The 27,726-nt window shown below is 38.9% G+C and overlaps 2 protein-coding genes and 1 long non-coding RNA gene across 13 annotated transcripts, besides 2 other annotated features; 1 reads left to right on the top strand and 2 right to left on the bottom strand.

The window, feature by feature from the left end:
• Positions 1-5,703: 5,703 nt before the first annotated feature.
• On the bottom strand, positions 5,704-6,589 carry Srp9 (Signal recognition particle 9). The gene is made up of 2 exons (NM_139906.3): positions 6,347-6,589; positions 5,704-6,281 (listed from the first exon to the last, which is right to left on the bottom strand). The coding sequence occupies exons 1-2, from the start codon at positions 6,485-6,487 to the stop codon at positions 6,189-6,191; spliced, it is 234 nt and encodes a 77-aa protein (NP_648163.1). The 5' UTR covers positions 6,488-6,589; the 3' UTR covers positions 5,704-6,188.
• Positions 6,590-6,841: 252 nt separating this feature from the next.
• On the top strand, positions 6,842-26,312 carry syd (sunday driver). 11 transcript variants are annotated; one of them, NM_001274624.1, is made up of 16 exons: positions 6,842-7,584; positions 9,728-9,964; positions 10,030-10,185; positions 10,256-10,661; positions 10,820-10,924; positions 11,172-11,207; positions 11,713-11,730; positions 12,217-12,274; positions 12,353-12,531; positions 12,589-12,811; positions 12,877-14,493; positions 14,558-14,778; positions 14,845-15,045; positions 15,142-15,202; positions 15,383-15,474; positions 16,125-16,937. In NM_001274624.1, exons 1-15 carry the CDS (start codon positions 7,483-7,485, stop codon positions 15,396-15,398), a joined length of 3,636 nt encoding a protein of 1,211 aa, NP_001261553.1. In that variant the 5' UTR covers positions 6,842-7,482; the 3' UTR covers positions 15,399-15,474; positions 16,125-16,937. The 11 variants fall into 11 exon arrangements, with proteins under 11 accessions (NP_001261553.1, NP_001163373.1, NP_001261550.1 ...); NM_001169902.2 differs by lacking the exon at positions 15,383-15,474 and adding an exon at positions 9,171-9,191; NM_001274621.1 differs by lacking the exon at positions 11,713-11,730.
• Positions 16,966-26,079: a mobile genetic element.
• A 716-nt stretch (positions 26,313-27,028) lies between the features above and the next one.
• Positions 27,029-27,062: a mobile genetic element.
• Positions 27,063-27,115: 53 nt separating this feature from the next.
• Positions 27,116-27,525, bottom strand: lncRNA:CR32368 (long non-coding RNA:CR32368). The gene has a single exon (NR_182238.1). It is a non-coding gene; the product is annotated as a long non-coding RNA:CR32368 (long non-coding RNA).
• Positions 27,526-27,726: the final 201 nt, after the last annotated feature.

Genomic DNA, 27,726 nt, shown 5'->3' with positions numbered 1-27,726 from the left:
TTTAATTTCTGCGCTGACGTCTATTATGATGGATTAATTTTCAATTATGAAAGAGTGTTCGAAATGAAAGGAATCGAATCGAATCGTTTTGAATCGCTTATCTCAGCTGCCTTCAATTTCGGACTTTCTTATCTGGCCGCTGCTCATATATCGCTAATAATCAATTTTCAATTAATTCAAAATCCCTTATCAGACGTCGAGCCCTCCGCACTTTTGCTACCCCTGATATTTATGAAGATGGAAAAATTATAAAAATTTGTTTAAAGCCGCTTAAATGGTCGTCACATCACTCGAAAAGTTAAGAATTTGAAGTTGGGAAGAAGTGTCGTAATCTAATCGCTGACGGGGCAGCGATTTAATTTATATAATCAACTTGTTTTCATAATTAAAAATATTAAAATTGTTTATTGAACACACACACACAATCGAACTGATAGCAACCATTGGCACATTTGATTGGATTGAACGCCTCTGCCTCCTTAGCGCTTATCTTGGCCTAATTGAAATTGCATTGAAATTGATTGATTTGCCCATAAACGTTTGACAAAATATCAAAGTTTCTTTCTTTCACACTGAAACCCACTCACTTCTTCACCCTTTCCTAATCGTTTTATTCGGTCTGGTTGATTTGTGGTAATAAAAACAGGCCATTCCTGCCCAGATGACAGCTCAATGGGGCAAAAGCTTCCAGCTTTCCAAGGGTGTTGTAAATCATTTAAACCGAAACCGCCTGCCAATTGTGAATTTTATTCAAATGCGTCAGAAGGGTTAAATTAATCTGGAGAGGTGTGATTGGAGCAATAGATTGCCAAACTTGAGACCGTCTGAGGTGAAAATTTCGAAGCTCTTGAGATGAAAAGCTGTTGTAAATAAAGTAAAGTAAAGTCAAGAATAAAAAAATATGGCACTTTTATTTCTCATTCGATTCAAAAAGCATCCCTATCATTCCTCAATCACTCCACTCATACCAAAATGTCACGTAGTCGTCGAAAATTTTCGATTGCCCTTAGACATTCCCACGTTCCTAATTAGCCGCTTGGCCATAGACAAATGGCCAAAAACAATGAAATGAAAACTGGGCAAATATGAAAAGTTTTTCAAAAACATTTAGCAAAGTCAATAAATCGCCGGAGATCCGGAGTTAAATGAATAAGAGGCGCCGCGGGACAAACGACCAACGTATTAATCTCCATTAAAAGGGAATTTCTGTGAATTTATGATGGCGCCACCTAGCTTTCAAGATGTCTGTGCCACACCCCCCCTCTCAACGCATCTACTACCTTACTTACGCATTGCGTATTTAACATTTTGCCAAAAACGAAATAATTCGAAAGTAAATAAATGTGCCAAAAAAAAAGCAGCCGATTGTATGCCTTGGTATGCCCCGCCCTGAGATTCCCCCCCTCCCATAAAACCATCAGCGTCTTCGTCGGCGAGCCGAGTAAACATTTTAAGCTGCCAGCCCGAAAAACGCTAATGGGTAAACACAGATGCGGTTAAAGAGACGCCGGAGACTTGAACTTTGCGGAGGAGTCTTGAAAACGCGATTTAAAGCGCGAAAATCCTTCAGAAATCGTTATGAAAATTATCATTTCCGGTAGTTTGTAGAAAACTGACTTACAAACTTAATTTAAGTTTAGGTTACTAGTGTATAGGCTAAGTATCGGTTAGTGCTCTCTGACACTTTTTGTAGGAACTTTCAAGTCAAGATGATCGTTTCCGGTAGATTGTAAAAATGTAACTGACGGTTGAAGTAAGTTAAGGTTACTCCTCTCGCGAACTTTTTAAATGAATTCGAAAGTCAAGATTAACTTAAAGTGTTCATACTTTGCAATACCCAGTATCTTTCGATCAGCTAGCTAATCAATTTAATTGATTTAGGGAGGAAACATTTAAACGTGGGTTAGCGCGGATAACCTGACCCGCCTGGAGTCACGGAAATTGCCACTTGAACCGGGCAAATCTTTCGATTAGCTGGTGTAATCAACCAAATTGGTGGCTTAATCGAGAGTTGCCAAGTGCGAATGGGCCAGAAGACGAGGCAGTGGTATTATACTTTTGATTTATCAATAATTTGAGTTCTGACTGAGTTCAACCCGAGCTACCTTCATTTATGGCGACCTTATCAAGATGTATTAAGCTCTAATCATAGACGTTGATTTACCAGGCCAAAGGCAGACCCAGTTCGCGCACCCAACCCTATAAATAAGCCATTACCAAGCCCATCGTATATTAGTAATAACAATTGCCATTTATCAACTGTTTTGAAATCGCCCTCTCGCACCTTTGCTACAATATATGTTTGATTTGTGCACCCCGATAAGTTGGAATCGTGTGATGATATTGTTAGTATGTGGTTGTTAAGGAGAGGCCCATGACAAATCTCCGGGTGCCAAAAACTTGAGTGTCCAATTGCTTCCGTATCTGAACGAAACTCATATTTTTTTTCATCGATTCCGGGACATTGCGAAATTTCTGGCTAACTCCTTGTGATTCAATTATAATGAAAGTGATATAATTTGAGCACTTCGTTTCTAATAGACATGCTGTCACCTCTTCAATTTGATTGTGGCCTTTTGATGATTATGATATATTCCGAATTGACGTAGGTTCAGTTCTTCCGGTTCGGACAACTCATGTTTTTATGCCACCTACAGATACATTTAACTGGAAAACTTTGTTATATTGATAATGAAATCATGGGTGTAATTATGAATTGTTTGCGTGTAATAATCATGAATCAAAAGTTCTATGAGTGTGTCAAGCTAAAATGAAAAATTACTTGCAATTTATGGCCCAACTTCCTTAATGAGCAAGAAAAAGTGATTCAATTATTTATTAAGTAGAAAGTAGAGTGTATTTTTTGCAATTCGTTTTTTTTTTTGTGTTTATTTTTTATCAAAGCTAACATACCTTTTTAGAAGGGTATGCCAAGCAAAATGGAGTTCAATCGACTGGGCAAGAGTAAGCGGCTTCTTTTGGAGTCGTTCAAAGCGATTTCCCTTCACCTGCAACACCTTCAAAGCCTCCATTGGCACTGCCCAGGTGAACATAACTCACCACTTGATTTATGCAAATAAGCCACGTTTAATTATGACCATTAGCCACTGTTGAGCGGCTACCGTTTTGAGTCAATAGATTGGCCCAAGGGGGCGGAAAAGGGGTGGCAAGTAGCTTTTAGTCGGTTTGCGTTTCAATTTCGCTTTGTTGTGAACAAACCCCTGCCCCTCCGGTGGGGAATGGGGAAAAGGGGGAGATGGTAGAGCATGGGGGGCTGTGAGACAATGATACCTGCCATTAATGAGTTTTTTATTGACACAAGCTATTGACCGAGTTATAAGACGAAGCGGCTGAAATGTGTGACTAATATCAAAGGGAATTCGCGGGCTAAATCTATTTAATCCATTAAAATGGGAAAAACAATAATAATATAGATATCCTATAGATAAAGATAGATATAGATATAGATAACCAAAAGAACATTTACGTACATACTTTTAAGTATGGTCATAATGCATGATGCTTCCAAAAAGCAGGCTATACAAACTTTCCTGATGTAGAAATGAGGAGTAGTTATCATTATGATATATAACTTTAGATCAAAATCCTCACCTCGAAGAGGCATCCATATCTATATAGCTTTACTTCTAGTCTTTGAGCAAATCCTCAACATGCGCTGGTTTTAGATTGTGCAACAAATCGGTGGTCTTAATTTATAACTAATTGTCATATGACCAACTAGTTATGGCAATCAATTGGACTTAGTTATATGGCCGTGCCGGTCCGATACCATATAAAACCATACATACATATATTATATATTAAATCAGAGGGATTGCCATGTCGTTCTGACCATGGCGATACAGTCAACTGTGGTCCGTCTAATTGCATGCTAACTGTACTTAAATATCTTTATAATTGACGCCACAGTGGGTGTCGTAAAAAGCACGTACCGCCATGGTCCGCGTAATACTAGTAGGTCTATTTGAGAAGGCCTTACCGCCCGGAGACATCGACATCCCCAATCAGACCCGCAACCCCCGCTGAGTCGACCCCACATCCCAACCACCCGCAATAAAAAGGTATTTATGTTATTTGTCAAGTTTATCGCAACAGTTTGAGAAGGGCGAGCGGCCAAGAATCGCTGGGGCCTAATTAAACCATGGGCTTTATCGTCTTGTAAAGATCGAAATTATTGCCACCGTACCCGCTGCTATGCTTCCAGTTTACGACCCCCATTTTCCAACACCAGTAGCAGCCCCCCCAACAATCGACCATCTATATAAAATATATGTTTTTTCAACGCATATGTGTACATATATGTATGTACTGGGTATATATGAAAGCGTTACAGATTGCTCGTTGTGGTTTCTGTCTTTTGATTTGTTGATTTTGATAACTGCAACTTGTGGGGCTGCCTATAAAATTTATGGGGCTTTTATTGCACTCGCAAGCCCCTTAGAAGGATTGGAAATGGAGATCTATATATAGGCACTATAATATTAGAACACCGTTAACATAATTCTATTATTAAGCTTAAAAAGGGATATTCATATTTTTAAATCGAACATTATAATAATACCATATCAAGTCCCACCCCAACTAAATGTATACCCTTTCTCCAGCTTTTTAAAAAGTCGAAGACGAGCTGCCTAAAGTGATTGTGATTGCAATGCAATGCACTGGGCAAACAAATCCAAACAAAAAATCGAGTAAAGCCCAATGCGGGGCAAACACAAACATCCGATGGGTTGGGCAGAGGATCGCCAGCGATCTCCGCCAGCCAATGTCATCATCTGCGTCTCCTTCAAACAGAAGCCAAATGAGCTTGTCGTGGAGCTATGCATATTGCTGCCGGAAACTGACGGTTTCTTCAATCGAATGACCAGAATGGCCAAGTGAGATGGAGTCCGCTTGAGCTGCAACTGTAGGGTTGGTGGAGGGCTGATCAAAAGGTCCGCTCGAGCGGATCTCTGTGGGTCAAGCAAACGCTTCGACTTAATCCAAGGTGGCTACTGAGTTGCCTCCCGTTCAACAGGTATGTATGTAGATAGATCCCACCTCAAACGGAGTGCATTCTGCATTCTCAGCAAACACTTGTGGACTACCGATCGTCCAGTGTCCCAATGTCCGAGTGTCCAATTGTCCAATCCAGTGGCCAGCGGTTCCAGTCGTTCCATCAATCTTTTGCGGCGGGCTGCTGTCAATCTCCTGCGGCAAATAAACTCGAGTGCCTCTCGCAGGCAAATAACCAATATTTGCTCTCGGATTATTAAGTGAGCCAGCATCCCATTCCGCTGTCCATTTCCAGTTCCCATCGGTGGTTCTTCGGTTCCTCCTCCTGCTTTCAGGTGGCTTGTTAACTGTTTGCTCGGGCTGTTTAATCGCTTTAATGGTTAGGCAATTAAGAGTTCTTCGGAAAACGTCTCCGAATGCCAACTACTCCCTCTTCTTGTGCTGGAAATATTAATAAATTCTTTTGATATGCTCCGAAAGAAATTACATCCATTTCAGGTAACATGAGTAATACTTAGAACGAATAAAATATTCTTTTATGTGAAAAATATGGCAGGTTTGGTTGCATTACCTATTGGAAACTTAATTTTGGAATAGATTGATTGATCTAGATATATATAAAATGGGGTTTTTAAACCAAATTAATGATAAAAACACCAAAAGATTGATTAGTCTCGTTGCATTTTTCAGTTCTCCCTTGATTTATTTCATGCTAATCGTTTCATGGAAATGTGTTGAAAGACCGATTGACTCTTACGATAAATACAAAACCGTATGGTTAACATTATGAAAAACATTTTGCACCGCCGCCGCTGCCTGCAGATGGGGATTTGGACCACCAGAAGAGAAGTAATGATGATGATGATTCCATCCGCAGTTCATTCGCAACGTGTACAGAGCAGACATTTATAAAATGTCGTTTAAAAGCAGGCTAAATGCAGCAGCTACTCTGATCGCCACATTCGAATGTCAAAAACTCGGCGGCTTTTTTGGTGCTTAAAAACTAAATTCAATGCGGGTGTTGATGGCACACACACAAGCACACACCTGCTCCGGCGAAGCAACAACAACATTCGTGGCCGATTCATATGCTCATGCATGTGCTATGATCTTTGTTGTTGTTCCTGGGCAGAAGTGTCGCCGTGGCCAAAAAGTTTCTGTTTTTCTGCGTTCTATTCCTTGGACGCCATGTGTCCCACCAAGTTGCTGGTGATCTTCTCGATTTTTCTGAGATCCGGCATGTTCTCCGCTTTGTACTGCACACACTGTGGTTTAATGAAGTAAAAATTTAAAAATGTGTTTTGCACTGATAATGGAATTGGGTGCAAACCTTAACGTTGTCCGTCATTTTTAGCAGAATGTGGCCCTTGGAGTGCGCGTATTTCATGGTAAGTCGACAGTTCTGTGGATTGGCCAAGTACATGTTCTCGACGGCAATCTCGAAATCATCCCAGTTCTTTACAAAAACCATTTTTTATTTAAACAAATGGAAATCCAGGCGAAATTATTAAAAACAACAACAGCAACTGGACGGCGTGACGTTGAAGCTATCGAAAAAATACCAAACCAACAAGCCAAAACTATTCGATAACGAATAGCTCAACAGCTGAACACCCCATTGTGAATGTCTTAGTATTTTTCAAATATTTGCTGACGGTTTTTCAAACAAGGGCCTTTCTAAATTTAAACTTTACATAAATCGAAAATATTAGAAATAAATATAATTAATTTTAGTAAGTTACGGTGTAATAATTTGCTAAACATTACTTAAGTGCGACCGTAAAACACCTAGTTAAAAATACCACTTCGCCAATGCAAGGTGATCGGTATTTTCAGGGTAACACGTTCACACCCACCCACACATCGTAGCTGCGCTGCAAAGTGTTTCAATATTTATTGCAAAAATGGTGTGAAAAACCACTGATTCGCTTAAATTTAGTGCTCAATCGTAAGCAACGGATGGCCGCGAAGGCGTCGGCAGTGAAATTCGCGAGTAACATTGCTGAAAATACATCGAAAAGCAAACGCGAAAAACGATGAAATCTAGTCAATCAAATATTGTGAATGGATGTGAAAGAGAAGAAAGAGGGGCGCAAAACGAAAACGCAAATAATAAGTGACACGCAGAAGCCAGCTAAAGTGCAGTTTATTTAAATATACTAGAGATCTGTTCAAAATATAAATATAATCTCACAAATCATCAAAAAGTCAAGTGTCTGTGTGTGGTGTGTGCGTGTGTGTGGGAGTCTCTCTCTCTTTTTCTCCCTCTTTTCTTCCCCATCTACCGTGTTGTTATTCTGGTGGGGTTGAAAAGCCATTGCCTGCATAACGGTTAACGCGTGACGTACGACCCATCAACAGCAGTCAAGTGCAGCACCCTACCGCCCCTCGCCCTTCCTAAAGAGTAGAGAGCACACCTCCTTTATAAATAAAGAGATCCTCCGATCCACCCAAACACCATTCATCATGATGGACAACGATGATGCACTGCTCAACAATGGAGGACCACAGTCCGGAGCTGAAACTGTCTACGGTACCGAGGACAACAACATGGTCATGTCGGAGAAGGTAATAGTCCATCCACAAAAGCCCTCTTTCATCTTGTCCCACTGAGAAGTAACCAGATCACTCGGAATGGGAATAGTCTTAAGTTTCAATAGCAGTCCATTGATAGTTTATAGCCAGGAAAATTCACTGTGATACCATTGACTAATTTATACTATTCACTGAATCATACGGGCGTTTCTGATTCTCCCTTAAATTTGATAACGCACAATAAGTAGGTTTAATCTGTTCTGGTTCTCTGCTCCTTACCATCCACATTCAGACCCACTCGTATCGTACAAGTAACACAAACACGAGATAATGAGGCTATAAAAGTGTTCCAAGCGGAAATACAATCGCAGAAATATGCTTTCTTTGCACATCATTCTTGCTCTCTTCGTATCTCTTTCTTGTTTATATACCCTTAATTATGTAAAAACGCAGCCAACAATTGTTTATTATGCATCAGCTGACGTCTGTGGTCATTGACATTAAAGCTGGCGAAAAATAGTAGCCAAAAATGGGTAGAAAAAGAGAGTTAGAGAGCAAAAGAAGGGTAAGAAGCCGGGGACCAGAAATCAATAAAGTCAGTCAGTTGGCCCTCAAATTTTATGACCACCTCACGCAATATTCTGCAGAGAAAGAAATACCATGTCATAAATTTTGTTAAACATCTCTTATCTGATAAGCTATAGAAATTCTAGAACATCAAACACAATAATTATAGTTTTGGCGTTTATAATTATTTATAACCATAAAGTATAGGTATTTTTAGGTTCAACAACTTTTTCAAAATCAGTTCAATAAAATGGTATGACACCATAAAAGCTTATCGATTTTTATAGCCTTAAAACTCCATATATGTATATAGTATATTGGATTCCTCAACTGCCCCATCTACAGTCTGGTCTATTTTTAATTTTCACCCCAATTCCCCGATTGATTTTGCACTTTATCAGCTTCGCTAGCTTTAATCGGTCTATGCAAATCAAATCAGGGGGCCTTCCCTCTCAATTTCGTACTCATATAAGTGTTATTTCGCTATCCTCACCACGAAATGAGCTCATCAGGTTCCCCAATTCATAGTTCTTGGCGCACATGGGCGGCTGATAAGCTACCTGTTAATTGAGTAATGAGTTCAAACAGGCACTTTGAAGCGGGAAGCATTGCTGACACGCCGATAAAAACTTGTTTTTTAGCCCAACGAGCGCAGAAACCATTTGTGAAACAAGTCTGACCAAAAATGTTTGAATACTTTAGCTAGTTGGCCTTATAGGTTGGCCCAACCTTGGGCGGTTGACGGGTTTTTATTAGAGAATTACCGTCTCTTGCAATGTAAATGCCAAGAAATGCCGTGTAAAACTTAAAAACTAAATTAAACTCCAATTAAAATCATTTAAATACGTGAAAACGCATGGTATATCTTTTTATTTTATTATCTTATTTAACACATTTATCGTAAATAATTTTGCACCAACCTCACTCATTCATCATGTACTTATTCATAAGACGGGTTTTATTTGCACATTTTTCATTTAATCAATTTGTTGAAAATTTTGTTTTTTATGTGTCCTTTACACCATGTTTTTGTTCTTTTCTTTCTCTTTCAGAATGAACAGGTTGTCAGCATCGTGAGTTATCAAAATTTTTCGTTTGTGGTCTATTTATTTTCTCTCCTATAATCTTTTTTTTTCTTGCACACATCTTAATACGTAAATGCACGATATATAATTGTTTAAACCATTTAGTTGAGTACCATTTTGCACGCTTCGCATTTGTTTTTAACCAACAATTAAAAGCTGAGAAGGTGTCAACCTTAACCTTTCTCGGTTCTTTAATTTACCGGAAATAATTGAGTTTCTTTACTTTGTTTTATAACAAAATGCATGCGTCTTTCATTCACATAAACTGCGGCCACATATCGCAATTATGTTAAACGACTTAATGTTTCTTACTATCTCTACTTGATACTATGTTTGTGTGAATATGTTGGTTCTTGAGTAAATAAAACCCTCTTTGAAAGTGAAATACCCTAGAAAAATTAAACCTATATTTATGTAAAGGTTTCTACAGTTTCTGTCCCACCTCTACTAATCAATTGCACTTTGTTGTCCCTTTGATGCCCCAAAAACGAAGCACAAATCAACTGATGCAATTCCTCTTTCAGGTCCAACAACTGGCGGGCAGTATTTATCAGGAATTTGAGCGGATGATCAATCGCTATGACGAGGATGTGGTGAAGAACCTGATGCCGCTGCTCGTGAACGTGCTGGAGTGCCTAGATGCCTCCTATCGCATCAATCAGGAGCAGGACGTGGAGGTGGAGCTGCTGCGTGAGGACAACGAGCAGCTGGTGACACAATATGAGCGGGAAAAGAGCGCCCGCAAGCAGTCCGAACAGAAGGTGAGCAAATTGGTTGGAGCCTAATCAAGTCATTGGATTAAATTCAATAAATTATATGCCACCAGCTATTGGAAGCCGAGGATCTGGCCGAGCAGGAGAACAAGGAGCTGGCCACGCGCCTGGAATCGGTGGAGAGCATTGTGCGAATGCTGGAACTGAAGCACAAGAACAGTCTGGAGCACGCCAGTCGTTTGGAAGAGCGGGAGGCGGATCTCAAGAAGGTAAACCCCAATAATTCAAAAGCCATAGTACAGACAGTAAATGTTTTGCTTGTTTATCTAACCAACTCAGGAGTATAACAAACTGCACGAGCGGTACACAGAGCTGTTCAAGAACCATGTGGACTACATGGAGCGCACCAAGATGCTAATGGGCTCAACGCACTCACAAATGAGCACAGCCTCCGAACGCATGGATGTGAGCCGAGCGAGACTGAATCCTGTGGCCCGCAGCTCGGGACCCGTTTCCTATGGCTTCGCCTCGCTGGAGAATTCGGTGATGCTGGACACGGAGACCATTTGCAGTGTGGGCAGCCAGTCGGATGACTCTGGTCCGCCCTCGCTGCAGAACGAGCTGGACAATCTCAGTGGAACGTTAGAGCGTGGAGCTGCCACCGATGCATTGCAGCAGCAGCACCATGCCACCTCGCCCCAGAGTCCCGACAGCAGTCCCGTTGTGCCAAATGTGCCCACAAATGGTAGGTGCAGTTGGCGTTTTAAGAATAACTACCATCTGCTTACTACTCATCCGCTGACCGTACTAATTTTTCCTCTCTTCTTTTGATTTTTGTGTTAACTCAACTAAATACAAAACACCGAAACTCCGAACAACCCAATCCAAACTCCCATACCCCAGTTGGTCGCTCGACTACCAAAAAGGAGCAGCGCTCGGATAACAATCTCTACCAAGAGCTGTCCTTCCAGGACAACGAGGAGAGTGAAGAGAATGAGATTGTCACAGGTGAGACGTTCGGCAAATGTTATTGGGACTACTCTATTGCACCATAAATGTTGTTAATCAAACGGGGATGAGTATGAGGATACTCAAAGCGTGAAGTTTTTAAATCCAACCCAAGTCAATCAAGCTGTACTAATTGCCAATATCCCGTTTCTTCCTTTTTGATTTACCTGCCCGCGCACTAAACACCGCCCAACATGACATTGCTATACGTTCTTGGAACTATACTTCTTGTGGCCGAACCCTTTAGGCAGCTGGGTCCATCCTGGAGAGTATGCGTCCTCAGGTAGGTACCACTCAAGCACTCAAGACCATCAACCACAGCAGCAAGAGCAAAGACAAGTACAAGAAACTCAGCCACAAGCGCCATATAATTCGTACATATATGGATTCATCTATATAACCTGTAAATACATCAAATATCATGCGAGATTCGACTGAAAAATATGTTAAAAAAAAAAAAGAAAAGACAAAAGATTTTAGGATCTTCACTAGCTGCGTATTGTGTGTGTATTCCCTTGTGATATCTGTTGGAAATTATGAGCTCGAAAGTGTGTCAGCCTGCTAAAGAGCATTAGCAAATTAGAAACATTTATGCAAATTTAGAAAAAGCAAATAAAATTTTATAACATCAACTCTAATTAAATTTCTCTTTCTTTTATGCCGAATTCTACTTGCCCAAATCCAAAACCATTTCGTTTCCTCCCACAACACAAATATCAAATTCCTCTCGCAATTACTAAACACACTCCACAAAACAACAATATTTGCATTGTATTGATCCTTTGAAGCTAACGACAACTATTTTGGTAAGTCTAAAGTGCGCTGCAAACATCCACATATTTATCCATAATGTAGCTCCCAGTAGAATTAGTTCATTACCCTCTTTTACTCTCGTAAGTAGATATCCCCCGAAATCGCTGAGCATTTGAAGAAATGTATCTTTACTTTATTTTTGGTGCTTGGATGGACTTGAAACATCCTTCTTCGTTTGGATTTTGCCATATCATTTGGTTTTAGCTTCTCCATTAGTTTGGTAGTTTTTAGTTTATTTCCTGATATGGTTCTGGATTTTACTTCCTATTTTAAGGAATGCAATATGTGGAGGTTGCCATCATCTGACCATTGATTCTCACTTGTTTGCTTTCATTTATTTCACTTGTAACATATATTTGTAATTTCATTACTTACACTTGAGTTTCACTTGAATTTCCCGAAACGCTTTTACACTTGTTTTGTCAATAAAAACCTATACAAATTGCCAATTATTGATTAAGCTCTCAAACATTTTTCAGGCATGGGCAAGGAGGTTGAAAATCTTATCATGGAAAACAATGAGCTGCTTGCCACCAAGTGAGTGTCACTAATGATGTCCCCAATAGGGAATCAATTTCCTAGAAACCAATTATAACCATTTACCACATCCTACAGAAATGCGCTCAATATTGTCAAGGATGATTTAATTGTCAAAGTGGATGAGCTCACTGGGGAGGTCGAAATCGTGCGCGAGGAGCTCAATGCCATGCAGCAATCGAGGACCAAGTTGAGGCAGCGCATCAGTGAGCTGGAGGATGAGCTGAAGAAGGCCAAGGAGCAGGTCAAGCAGCAAAGTATGTTCTACCAAATGTGGGGAATGTTTCTGTGTATTAACTACGTCCTCATTTTAGACACTGAGCAAGAGGAGAATGATGTGCCGCTGGCACAGCGCAAGAGATTCACCCGTGTGGAAATGGCCATGGTGCTAATGGAGCGCAATCAGTACAAGGAGCGTTTAATGGAGCTGCAGGAGGCAGTGCGTCTTACAGAAATACTCCGCGCGTCGCGTACCGTAGATAATTTAGACAGAAAGTCCAAGCAGAGCATTTGGAAGTACTTTAGTAATCTTTTTACGTAAGTGTATTAGAAAAACTCCCAGAATGCCCTATATTAACTTGTTAACCTTTCTATATGGACAGCCCCTCCAACCGCCCAACGGAACGCGTTGCGGACGGTCTCGGAGGGGGGCCGATGTTTCGTCACACCGGCGGAGGAAGCCCTGCCCACAGCCATGGATCCCCTAGCCGAGGAAGTGGAGGTGGCGACAATCGCCTGGCCCTAACCAGCGGCCAGCCGCCCGTGCATCCGGCCAGCGCTGGTCTTGCCAACGCACTCATTATGCCGAAAGACTATGCCGAGGAGGGCAGTTCGGAAAGGATAAGTGCAAGGAGGCGGGAACAGTACCGCCAGCTACGAGCCCATGTCCAAAAGGAGGATGGGCGGCTGCATGCCTACGGTTGGAGTCTGCCGATTAACAAGGCCAGCCAGGAGGCGAATCCCAATCGGCATTCAGGAGGTGTACCGGTACCCGTATATTGTAATCCCCTGGCGGAGGCATCGCCCCACATGAAGGTATTTTGTGCGGCAGGCGTTAACCTACACGGCGGGTTCACAAAGAATGGGCAATCACTGATACCTGCCAACTCACCATATGCTCCGAAATCTACGCTCAAGATAGCTGAGATAACCAGTCCCACGGCGGATCAGAGCATGGAGGCTTTGGACAGGCAGATGGCGAGAGTCAGTCTGGAGACACTGGAGCCCGAGACGCAACTCAGTTCGTTCGTATGGATATGCACAAGCACACATGCTGCCAGCACAGTCAGTGTGGTAGATGCCAATCAATCGGCCACTGTGCTCGACGCCTTTCCCATATGCGCGTCGCATTTGCTTTGCATTGCCTCCGTGCAAGGAGCGATGGAGAGCGACTACGCCTTGCTGGAACAATCGGAAGTGGTCAAGGCGGGCGAGATGCTGCAGCGACCGGGCGAGGGTACTGAGCTATTGGGCAAAGTGGAGTTTGTGCGAGTGAAACCAAAGTCGGACGATGAGCAGAACAGCAATGAGAAGCAACAGCAGGAGGAGGAGGAGGCGAAGGAAGCCACAGAGAAATCCAACGAGCAGCTGCCGGCTGTGAGTGCCGAAGAGCCACTTGGCAATGTGGAGGCCATTAAAATACGTCAGCCACTGCCAGGAGCTCCCCAGCGATTGTCCACAGATGGCAACCAGACTAACAACAATAATAACAGCAGCAGCAGCAGCAATCTTTTGTTTGCCACCAAATCGCTGAACCCCATACTGGAGACCAAGGATCGTGATGAACCGGCAATGAGCTCTGTAGGTCCAACAATGTGGCTGGGCGCCCAGGATGGCTGGCTGTATGTGCACAGCAGCGTGGGAAGGTGGCACGAGTGCCTGCACCGAGTTCTCCTGCCGGATGCTGTGCTAGCGATTGTACACGTGGAGGCGAGGGTCGTTGTGGCGCTGGCCAATGCCCAACTGGCTGTGTTCCGCCGCCAGACAGACGGCCAATGGGATCTGAATAGCTATCACCTGGTGACGCTCGGTGATCGCAACCATTCGATACGTTGCCTCTGTGTGGCTGGCGAGCGCATTTGGGCCGCTCACCGCAACAAGATCTTCATCGTGGACCCCGTATCGCTCAACATTGTGCATTCGCTGGACGCGCATCCGCGAAAGGAGAGCCAGGTGCGTCAGATGGCGGCCACGGGAGCTGGTGTCTGGGTGTCGATCAGGTGTGTTACTTCACCTTTTATGTTTTAGTGCTTCTAACTAAATATGGCTTTCAATAACTTCAAGACTTGACTCTACGCTGCGGCTGTACAACACGCACACGTTCGAGCACAAGCAGGACGTGGACATTGAGCCGTACGTATCCAAGATGCTCGGCACCGGCAAGCTGGGCTTTAGCTTCGTCCGCATCACCGCCCTAATGGTGTCCTGCAACCGGCTGTGGATCGGCACCAGTAACGGCGTGATCATCTCAGTGCCGCTGGCCGAAGTTCAGCCCAAGTCATCATGTAAGTCATGTTAAACGTTTTGTCTTAGAGCACGGAGTTAATTGTATATTTTATTTCCCTTGGCAGCCGATCCCCATGGTCAGATGCCGCTCTGTTGCATGGCCAACGCTCAACTTTCCTTCCACGGCCACCGGGATGCGGTCAAATTCTTCGTATCGGTGCCCATGCTGCAGCAGCCCAATCTCAATGGTGGACTGACCTTCACCAACAAGCGACCCGATATGCTGGTCATGTGCGGCGGCGAGGGCTACATCGATTTTCGCATAAGTAAGTGGCCACCACCGAGTCCGCCGGATGAAACGGATTGGGCAGCAAAGCTCTAAGCCGTGTGTATAACCATTCCATATTCCATCCCATCTGCAGGACATGATAAGTTTGATGCTAGTGATAATGCAGCGCACTTGATAGTTTGGAAAGTCGATACGTAAGCTTTGATTTCTTTTTGATTTTGATTTTGATTGCATTGCTTCTTTTAGTTTTCTTTATTTTGTTAAATGCTTAGTTTTTGATTACTTAATTGTTTGTGTCCTTACCTAATTTGTTTTGTTTTGATTTGTTTTGCCTTCAATGCGATTTAATTGTGCAATCTCTGCCCCACACTTAGAACGTTCAATCTGTAGCAGGATGATGGGTCCCACAAGTGGATTGCAGCATTTCTCTCAGCCGTGACCTGATCTGAACTAGCCCACTAAGCAGGTTTACGCAAGTCCCCATTTTAATTTAATTTATGTTTTTCCGTACTGTTCCAATCGGCACCAGTTTTACTGCTTGTGCAGTGCGTTTCATGGCTAAAAGACTGATTTATCAATGGTCTTTCGGTTCTGAAGCATTATACATACTATATATCTATGGTCTAAGCACATGAAACTATTTTTTCGCACAAAAACCATGCACCAGATTAATTAATCTATTGGTGTTCCATGTCCCTTGTCCAAAACATTAACTATAGTCACCATATTTTTGTGTTCAGGGTTGGCCACTTGTAGAAATCCTATAGAATACTCTTGAATCGGGTATATGAATCATTTTTAAGTATTTTATATTTTCTTAACAATATTATTTAATTATTTTTATTTATATTAATATTAAAATGTACTCTTATTTTCAAAAGACATGTGTACAAACTATAAATAACTTGTGCAAAGTTCACCAAAACGCTTACTAAAACTTGAAACTAAAGACTTTGCCAACTGTAGTGTGGCCTGTATAAACTTTGTAAATGATCGAAGTCTAGTAATACCCTTTACTTTGGCATTGCAGCACTAATTCATCTTTCACATAGGCTATTTTTGTGCACAGCAGCTGAAAACTTTCATAACTAATGCAATTGAATGGACTCTTTACAGACGATAACGACATGGAAAACAGTATTCAACTGGAACCAAACCAAACGATCGAGAATCGAGGCGATAAGAGTTACTTGATCGTGTGGCACGTTAGTCAACGTTAAAACCGATGCTTTGGTCTAAGTGCAAATGAATATTAATAGCAGTTATATGAATGCATACGTGTATGAACTTATAATTCGATGTGCAACTACACAACTGCAGGCTAGCGAAAGGATTACATTAAACTTTACTATTTATCTAACTAACCTACCTTAAAAACTACCACGATGACAAAATGGGTTCTATAAAATAATTTAGTTAAACAATTTTTAAATTTGAGCCGTGAGGCTGCTCCAATTGATTCTTATTGCTTCAGTTAAACCAAAAAGGAAAACCTGCAAATTTATTTGACAGTGATAGCCAGCTAAATATTTCAAAGTATATACAAATATATATATATATATATATATATAATAAGATTGAAATTTGTAAATTTTATGCGCTCTCCTGGCAGCAAGTTATGTATTTTGCATAGACACGACAACACCACATTTACTTTTAACTATAGATATATCTAAATCAGATATAAGAAAGTGCGCCTTGTCAAAGGAGTTTCAGCGTGATTCTTTGTCCAAATATGTAGTAGAATCTTAATTTCATGTATCTATATTTTTATTTTTATTTTACTGTAAAGTGCGATCATGATGAGCAATTTATTTTTAGTTATTTTGTTAAATAATTTTAAACGTTAGCTAAAATTTTCAAACCTTTACTTTGATTGTTATTCATTTGTTTCGTAAGCCTATGTTTAGTAATAAAAGAAATCTGACCAAAATTCATGCTTTTCCATCACATACAATGTAAAATCCCAAATAAGAAGACTTTACTCGTTGAGTTTTTGTAAGAAACTGATTTTATTTGGAAATATCTTCGGTTTAAATAGGTGACATGAGAATCGCATCTTAAAGTAAATGGCCTACGCAGAGGCCTAAGTAAATAGTCCCCGCCTTATCGAGGTCCCACGCTCGGGCACATCTGCCTATCTTGAGCGGCGAGGACCTTATCTGTGGTCTCCCACTAAGGGACTATTTTAGGAGGCGGGGAACGATCTCAAGTGACTGACTCATGTAGTGTGCACTTAAATTACATGTTTTTGAGCAATGCACCCATGTCGCCTTAGATAACAAAATCCTAAATATAATTTATCGCTCTCGATTCATTTACATAAGATATGAACGGAGCCCAAAATTGTAAGTCTTTAAATATATTCGTGTTCATGTGTGAACATTCTGCCAAAGGGCCAGCAAGCTGAGATGTACATTAGTATATTAGTTGCATTTATAACAGTAGTGGACTGTATTTATTTGATATATGTTCATTTATTTTGCAACTAAGATTTCAATGGGCCTAGTTTTTCTGGCTTTTAATTTTATTGGATTACAATTATGGTTTATATTATTTTTAATTCAACAATTTGTACTCAATTAACTTATTTTAAACATTTTGCTTTTTCTATGTAGAAGTACATTTTCTATTAAACAACGATATAGTGGACTGTATATTTTTATTTGTTATATTATTTTATTGTTTATTTACTATTGATATTTATAGTACTGGCAACGGACCTGCAAAGGTTATTGCTTGCATTCTTTGTTGCACAGCACATTTCCGTATGAAATATATTATTAATACTATCATTAGTATTAAAGCAATAATTAATCCAGCATGTCCGGAAATATGATGGAAATGTAAATCTTTCAATTTTTGATGGTTCTCTTTCATAAATTTAATTTCATTATTCAATCGTTCAAATTCCTCAGTATGATTTAATATTGATAGTTTCAGCGGATCCCAAATAATCTTCGGCGCTTCACTAACTTCTCCTATATAAGGTGTTGATAATAATTCTTCACTTTCGGACTGAATGTTATGGTGGGCAACTAGAATTTTATCGTCGGTTCTTGCCGTACAATATGGCGCAATGCTTAAAACTCCTTGCTGAGGCAAATCAAACAATTCAATTTGAGAGCCAGTACATTGCAGACGGACTTTTGAATTCGCAGGAACCTTAAACAACCAACTACTTTTCTTTTCTAACTCTACCCAGTAACTTTTAGAGTCGACTACTGTTTTATAGATGCAGTTCGCCGCTTTATCTGGCTTTAGAGGCTGAATCTCACATGCATTATCATTCGCTGAATTCCAGGGCCAACTTCCTTTGCATATTCTCTTATTTAGTTGCCATTTCTGACATTGATTTAATGTGGCTTCCGTCATTATGTGATAGGAATCTATCTCAAAATTATAAATTAAATATTCGGACGTTGTATGCACCATTATTATCCGATCTTCATTTCGAATTGGCACCGGAATAAGCCTGAACAATTTGGATGGATGCCTGCTAAACAGAGGCACTTTTGCACTAATGATCAATTTATCGTCGATGAATAAACCCCTGGCTGTTAACAGTGTATACACCTCCTTAAGTTCCGTACCTGACCGTTTTCCTGGAATTACTAGGTTCTCCGAAAGACTCTGCTGAATTTTGGCAATTTCTTTTTTAAGCTGATTTGGCCTGAGAATATTTGTATTTAGCCTACCGTGATTAATATCAATCAACAGGCTTATAATGCCTGCTTGAATTTTTTCGCCTTCTTCAATCAATGAGTGTAGCTGTTTCGTAATCATAAAGAATTTTATTGATTCCTTATAAACATAATAATTTTCTTTAAGAACTTCTGTCATGTTCTCAATTCTTATTTGCATACTTCTAAAATTGGAGTTAACATCTTCTGTTGTTCTCTTTAATAGATTAGAAGTTGAATCAACCACAGATGTTTGTTTTTGAATTAGTTTATCAAGGTTGTTCTGGTTATCTAACAAATTCTTCATATTTTCTTCTAATTGCTCTCTATCATCTTCATCCATTATACCAAATAAAATATGATACAAGGAACCCATAAATTCGAAAGGAGCACGCTTGCTTCTAGATCTAGACTGCATCATAAACAATTTATTGTTTTCTTCAAGTTCCGATAACTGACTTTGCATATTATCTAAGACTAGACTACATTGCTCTTCAAAGCTATGAAGTCTTTCGCAAACTTTCCTCATACTTTGTATAAGCGCATTACCCTTTGTTAACATTTTAAAATATGGATCCATTTTATAATAGATAACCAAATTCCAAGAAGTACTCACAATCTCAACATCTCCTAGCGGGTCTAGATATATTGCTGAGGTTTTATTTATTTTGTCTATAGAATATCTTGGTGCTATATCTTTAGGTAATGCGCTAGAAACTTGACAACTTAACACAAACAACAACATTGCCATAATGATTCCGATCTTGGACATTCCCGATGTCGCTCTAGTTCGTCTTTTTGGCTCTTGGTCAGCCTCATTTTTGTCAACAGACTTTATTCCTTCCAAGGGACAAATTTTAGTAATGGGTCTAGTGATATATCCTTCCTGCATCTTTACTTTAGCCACTCGGACCTTATCATCATTCCCCTTATGCACCTTTTCCACCTTTCCTAAAGGCCATCTTGCAGGATGACAATTCTCATCCTTTAATAAAACTATTTGCCCTTCTTCTATATTAGGAATTTCCTTTTTCCATTTATTCCTTTGCTGGAGCGTATGCAAATATTCACTTTTCCACTTAACCCAGAAATCTTTCTTCATTTTTTGGATAAGTCTCCACCTATCCAAATTTCCGATTTTTTCATCTTCCATTGGTTCGACTATTTCTAAAGGTGGTCTTCCAATTAAAAAATGACCTGGTGTTAAAACTTCTTGTTGGTCCTTCTCACTAACTATAGTGTATAATGGCCTTGAATTTAAGCATGCTTCTATTTGACATAAAAGAGTTGACATTTCTTCATAAGTCAAAATAGTGTCGCCGATTATACGCTTTAAATGGTATTTCATTGACTTAACTCCAGCTTCCCAAATACCTCCGAAGTGAGGTCCTGCCGGGGGAATAAAATGCCAATCAATCCTGTCCTTTTCAAGCTGCGCTGCAATCGTTATATTTTCTTGTATTGCATTAAATAACTCTTGATCTAATTTTCTTGCAGCTCCTACAAAATTTGTTCCGTTGTCTGAATAGATATTGGAACATTTTCCCCGTCTAGCAATAAATCTTCTGAGTGCTGCTAAAAATGCGTCTGAAGTTAGATCGCTTACCATTTCTAAGTGTATGGCTTTGGTGGCCATGCAAACGAATACAGCAACGTATCCTTTAAATGTTTTTTGGCCACGATTTTTTGAACATTTAACATAATAAGGACCTGCGTAATCTATTCCAGTATTAAGAAACGGGAATGTCATCGTCACTCTATATTTTGGCAAGTTACCCATTATTTGCTGAGCTGTATTTTGTTTATACCTTGCACACGTTACACATTCTCTTAAATACTTTTTCAACGAATTTTTCAACCCGAAAATCCAATACTTTCTTTGGATATAGTTTCGCATTAGGTTTATCCCTCCATGCAATGTTTCCTTATGAGCATTTTTTATTAATAAGCTTGTTAGGTGGCATTTTTCTAAAATGATTGGATGTTTAACATTAAATTCTGCATTGGAATTTTGCAATCTTCCTCCAACTCTTAGAACCCCATCCTTGTCCAAAAATGGATTCAATGACAATATTTTATTATTTGTCTTGATTTCCTTTTTGATTTTAAGGCACTTTATCTCTTGCCTAAACTGGTATTCTTGTTGTTTCTTAATAACAACTGTTTCCGCTATTCTTATCTCCTTTACTGAAATAATTGATGAATAGGCTTTATTTCTTGTTTTCATCTGCACGAATCTATTTATGTATGCTATTATACGTATAAGTTTTTCTATACTGGAATACCTTTCTATTAATTCGTAAATAGGATCATCTATTTTGTCATTTAATACCGTATTTATTAAGACAGGTTCTTCTACAGACTGCTGCCGAGGCCAAAGTTCTTTTGGGTCTGCTAGCCATTTCGGACCTTTCCACCAAAAATCACAGTTGATCAACTGGTTAGAATCCACTCCCCTGGATGCTAAATCTGCTGGATTATCCTCTGACTTAACATGATTCCATTCAGTATTTTTTAATTTCCGAATGTCATCCGTTCTTCTTTTTATAAATTTGACCTTACTTTGACCACTGTTAATCCATGCTAAGGTAATCGTGGAATCACTCCAAGCATAGATCTCCATTATATTGTCAATTGATCCTTTTAGTCTTTGGATTAATTCACTAAGCAGGTGAGCTGCACACAGCTCGAGTTTGGGAATTGTCTTCCTATTTTTTATAGGGTTGACTCTACTTTTGCTAGCTATTATATTAACATGAGGTCCTACTTTAGCATAGACTACTGCAGCATATGCTTTTTCGGAGGCGTCCGCAAATCCGTGAATCTGAATGACTGAAGAACTGTTTGAATTAATCCACCTTGGGATTCGAATATTCTCTAACAATAATAAATTTTCTTTATATTTTTCCCAATAATTTTTATCTTCTATGGATAATTCCTGATCCCATTCACTTTTATTTATCCAAAGTTTTTGAATAAAAAGTTTTCCTGAAACCGTGACTGGTGCCAACCATCCTAACGGATCAAATATTTTTGCTAGCGTTGATAACACAACGCGCTTATTTATATTTTTTGATTCATCATTACAATTTACGCTGAACTTAAATAAATCCTTTTGAGGTTCCCATTTTAGTCCTAAAGTTTTAACACATTCATTTTCGATAATATTGAGAACCTTATTGTCCCCTGTGTCCTCCACAGTGGTTAATATTTTGGAATTGTTGGAAATCCATTTCCTTAAGTTGAATCCAACTTTCTGCAATTCATGGGGAATTAATGTTATTAATTTATTAGCTTCTTCTACCGAATCAGCTCCAGTCATTAGGTCATCCATATAGAAATCATTCCTAATTATTGCACTAATAACTTGGTTTTTACATTTATCTGCAATATCTACCAGAACCCTGGTAGCCAAATATGGTGCAGATGCAGTTCCGTAAGTGACTGTGGTTAATTTATATGTTTTAATTTTTTCTTTTGGAGAATTTCTCCATAAAATATATTGATATTTTTGATCATTATTATCTATTTTAATTTGTCGGTACATCTTTTCAATGTCTGCCGAAACAACAAATTCCCATTTTCTCCATTTAATAATAATGTCAAAAATATCTTTTTGAACTCGTGGTCCAACCCACATTATGTCGTTCAAACTTTTGTTATTCGTAGTTTTTGCTGAAGCATCAAAAACTACTCTCAATTTGGTCGTAAGGCTTGAATCTCTAATCACTGCCTGGTGCGGTAAAAAATATTTGCCTTCATCACTCACTTCAATCATGTGTCCTAAATCCATGTATTCATTCATGAATTTAGTGTAGTCAACCTTAAGTTTTTCATTTCTTTTTAGTTTTTTCTCCAGATTCATGTAACGAGCTATCGCTTGTTTCTTTGAATCTCCTAAGGTGACATCCTCCTTGAATGGAATTGACACAATGTATCGCCCATCTGAATCTTTTTTTGTCGTTTTGATAAATTTATTTTCACAGATTTCAGACTCGATATCATCTTTTTCTTCTTCTTCCACTTCCCAGTAGCGATCTAACTCTTTTATTTCTATTGTTGTGGCTACAATGGTTTCTTTTCCTTTGGATTTTTTACATCCAGAAACTATCCACCCGAAATCAGTTTTTTGCCCAAGGAGACCGTCTATTTTTATAACTCCATTTTGCAGAATGTGAGTATATACGTCTGCTCCAATGATTAAATCAATGCGACCCGGTTTATTAAAATCGGGGTCGGCTAATTTAAAGTTCTTCCATTTTTTCTGATCAACATTAATCGTGTTGACTGGAAGTGCCTTCATAAGTTTTGGGAGAATAATTGCTTCAATTTCTAAATTTTTCGGAGAATTTCTTATCGAAATAACCGCTTTGTGCTTGGAGATGCACGTTCCTGTGGAAGATACTCCACTTATTTCAGTATGAGACCGAAATTTTTTCAATTTTAGAATCTGTGCAGACTCTTCTGAAATAATTGTGCTTTGAGAGCCACTATCAATCAATGCTCTTAATTGTTCAAAGCCTCCATACCTCGACTTTACTTGAATCAAGGCCGTGGCCAACAAGGCTTGACCTGTTGTTCTACACGTATTCACTTTTTCTGGATTATGACCTGCAAAGTGAAGTAACGTGTGGTGAGGTTTACGACAAGTCGAACAAAGCTGCTCGCTTATACATTTTTTACCAAACGGATGCCTCAGACATCTTAGGCAAATCCCATTTTTTCTTACCCAGTCAGACCGTTCTGCTGGATTCATTATTTTAAATTTATGGCATTGAATTAAATAATGCCCTGGTAGTTTGCAATATGCACAATTGTCACTATAATTTTTATTCTTGTTATTATTAATCATTTTCTTTACAGGTTTTACTTCCTGTGAGAATGATGATATAGAATTGAGCCTTTGCTCTAAAAAGTCCATGACATCAGAAAGTGCCTGTATTTCTTTTGTCTTTTTAACATGGCTTTCATATAAATTGAGTGATTCTTTATTGAATTTCCGAAGAATTATGTGAGCGAAAATTGCATCCACATCTTCTGGTAATTGTGCCTTTAATTTTATAATATAAATTGACTCGTTAATCGTGTCAATAAATGTCTTTATTTGCTTATTGGATTCTAAATTTAAATTTGGCATATCCATAAGCCTATTCATATGATCTGAGAATATGTTTCTTTTATTCTCATATCGCTTGGTCAAAAACTCCCAAGTGGCTTCATAATTTTCTCCAGAGCCGAGCAGTAAATGAGTAACCACATTTCTGGCTTCTCCTTTTAATGCTGACTTTAGATAATTAAATTTGAGAGAAGGACTGAGATCCTCTCTCACATGTATGAGCTCTGTAAAGAGTTCATTAAAAAGATCCCATTCTTTGGAATCACCAAAGAAGGTGGGAATCTGTATTTTAGGCAGGGTTGGTAACTCCTCCGCCTTAACAACCGTCGACATTTCAGCTTTATTTATTGTGCCACTGAGTCGACTATTAATGGCTGTAAGAATATTTTGTTTGTCAAATTCAAGTTCGCTAATTTCTTCTTCGAATAGCGAACTCTCAAAATGACTATTCACCTGTTCAATCAGGTTATCTATTTTATGCCATAAAAATTCAATTTTATTTTTCCTTATTTTAAGGAAATCTGGACTACTGTCTATTAGTTTAGACGTATCTTCTAGATATACTCGAAATTGGCCAACATTATTACGAAATGCCTGCTCTACTTTTAAAGCGTTGTTTTGTGCTATACCCTCTTTTTCAGGGTGACCACGCATTTCAAGGTTTAATGTAGGGGGAGGGTTTGATTTAGGGACAGTGTTTGATTTAGGGAAAGTGTTTTCTACCGACTCGCCCTTAATTTTTTCATTTTTATTTTTAATTTTTTCTAACACCATCATTATTAAATCATACTGCTTCGCGTTAAAATATTCATGATCGACAACGCCGATCTTTAACAAATTGCTATGATTAGCAATGAAACATTTTTGAAGCTCATTTAATTTTAGAATTTCTACATCTGTTAATGTTGGTTTTACTTCCAACTTTCTAATTTCCAAAATAATTTCGGACTGCTTCTTAAGGAATTGAATAGTCTTTTCTGACATCATTTTTTGTAATTTCTTAATATATATAGTACGTGTATATGTATTTTATATGTATTTATATATATATGTGTGTTTGGATAAACAGAAAATTCTTGTTTTGACTTAGCTGATGTCGTTGTTGTTGCTGCTGCTGTTGCTGCTGTTGTTGCTGCTGTTGCTACTGCTGTTGCTGCTTCTGCTGCTGCTGTTGTTGCTGCTTCTGCTGCTGGTAGAGGCTCCTTTGAATTTGACTTCCTTCTCTTCTTTAAGGCTCCGTCGATGTTTAAAGATGATTTTTTTTTTTTTTTTTTTTTGGCACGTTTTATTATTTTTGTAGTCCAGTCAGATTTTTTGTTTTTTAGCCATTTATTTCGGCATTTATGCTCTTTTGGCATATACACTGCACTCTATTTATGAGCTGATTTAATGCTATTAGAGCATTTATAAGGCACTGTTTTCAGGCACTTTTTTTATTTAATTTATGCTCTTATGGCATATACACTGCACTCTATTTATGAGCTGATTTAATGCTATTAGAGCATTTATAAGGCACTTTTGTTATGCACTTTTTAATTTCACAATTGCTGATGTATGGCCTCAAGCACGCCTTACCACAATTTATAATGGTACACAAAGCAACCTTTAGCTATAGACTATAAGGTGCTTGTTTTAAAACATAAAAGATTCTTTTGTATCTTTTTGCTTTTTATATTTATACTCTGTTCCTTACCTTTGGTAGGGGGAAACAAGAGTCACTTATTTTTGCTACCTTTAGCTGCAAGATTAACTTAGCAATGCTTAAAGGAGCTGGCCTTTCTCTGAGTCCCTTACCTTTGGTAGGGGGAAACTGCAGAGTCGATTAAAGGCTCGATTGACCAAATGTAAAATCCCAAATAAGAAGACTTTACTCGTTGAGTTTTTGTAAGAAACTGATTTTATTTGGAAATATCTTCGGTTTAAATAGGTGACATGAGAATCGCATCTTAAAGTAAATGGCCTACGCAGAGGCCTAAGTAAATAGTCCCCGCCTTATCGAGGTCCCACGCTCGGGCACATCTGCCTATCTTGAGCGGCGAGGACCTTATCTGTGGTCTCCCACTAAGGGACTATTTTAGGAGGCGGGGAACGATCTCAAGTGACTGACTCATGTAGTGTGCACTTAAATTACATGTTTTTGAGCAATGCACCCATGTCGCCTTAGATAACAAAATCCTAAATATAATTTATCGCTCTCGATTCATTTACATAAGATATGAACGGAGCCCAAAATTGTAAGTCTTTAAATATATTCGTGTTCATGTGTGAACATACAAAATTACATCGCTGCGATTTTGAAAGAAAATTCTTATGGCGCATATTCAGTGATATTTTCTGTTTAGCAATGGCGTGACATGAAAAACGAAAGTTAATATATTATTCGTACGTATTAGCTTTGGCTTGACTTGTAAAAGCAAATCATAATAACAAAAAATAAATTCAAAAAAATGTCGAAAATTATTTACTGTAAATAAAGACTCATAAAATAGCAAATGCCTTCAAGTTATTATATGAATCTGGGTATAAACAAATGTCACAGCTTTATTTTTGGTATGTGGTATTAAATACTTAACTCGGTTTCTTTAAAAACCGATTTCTAAAATTAATTGTAGGAACTCCACACATTAAAATAATTTTGTATTTTGTTTTTCAAGTCGCTCCTTTCAAAGCGACCGTTAAAAATTTTCAAATACCAATGCGCGAAATACCGGATCTTAAATACCCGCTGTAACGTGTTTTAACAAGTTGGGCACACTGGACTTCAAAATAGGGGAACCCCAAAAAAAGCTTATACGCATACATATTATCTTGTTAAAGTCCGGATTCATAAAATGATTCGTCACACTTTATTGCACTGATTACTTGAGTGTACTGATGACTTGATTGGCAATTTATGTGTTCTTAAAGTAGACAAATAAGATAATAAATGCAATGACAAAGTGCGTATTTGGTATGAAAACTTCAAAGCTTAAAACAATATATACATGCTATATCGCTCTCTACATCACAGACCTAAAGGATATACCAATTTCGTTGTTTCTAATTGTGTATGCAACAGATAGGTGGAAGTGATTCCGACTTTCATATCAAGCAAGCAGGCTCTACTACCAACCAGTGTTGTAAATTTCTTTCAAAACCTTTCTGTCTTGATGTTTTTCCATTTGTTCGCTTGTCAGTTTCGATCGATAGGCGCCACGAATTTCCACGCCCACTTCTATGCCAACAGCTATCTGATAGTCGAGAAAATCGACTATATCCCATGCTAATGTGTAGTCTTTTACCAAATAATGTGTACAGCAATTTGTTTTGTTCATGAAATTTATTAATAAGGCATTTTAATCAAAACTGCAAGCAGCTTTGCCTTGCCGGGATTCATTATTGGAAGCAATTTTGATTTAAAGGTTGTTAATAATATGATAACCCACTCTAAACTTTGTATTCGCTGTCATTAACATCACGTTTGCCTTGGCAATTTCCAAGTTCCGCTTTTGGTTCTCCTCATCCAGTTTCTTCAATTTCTCAATGTGCTCCTCGATCATCTTGGCGCGAGCTGGATCCTTTTCCATCCTCATTTCGTGCTCGAGCTCCATAATTTTCAGTTTAAATTGCCTCTTCTCCTTGTCGGATTCCACCACATGATTCATTGCAATGGCACCATCCATTTTTGTATGCAGCGATTGATATCAAGTTGTCTTTGCACGATGTGTATTGACTGAATGACTACCACTGCGTTCGCAGCGAACTTTGCACAATGAATGAAATTATTTTTTAAGAACGGTCACTCTAAAGTACGGGGATTCCCTCAATTACAATAAAATTTCTGGAATTTAACGCATGCTGAAAATCGCTGAAGTCGAAAATGAATGACACATACGAAGTAATGTATTGTTACAATGATATGAACTAATTATATTCTTAA

Source organism: Drosophila melanogaster, chromosome 3L, assembly GCF_000001215.4.
Source record: "Drosophila melanogaster chromosome 3L".
Classification (NCBI taxonomy): domain Eukaryota; kingdom Metazoa; phylum Arthropoda; class Insecta; order Diptera; family Drosophilidae; genus Drosophila; species Drosophila melanogaster.
This window is presented reverse-complemented; position numbering and strand designations above follow the sequence as displayed.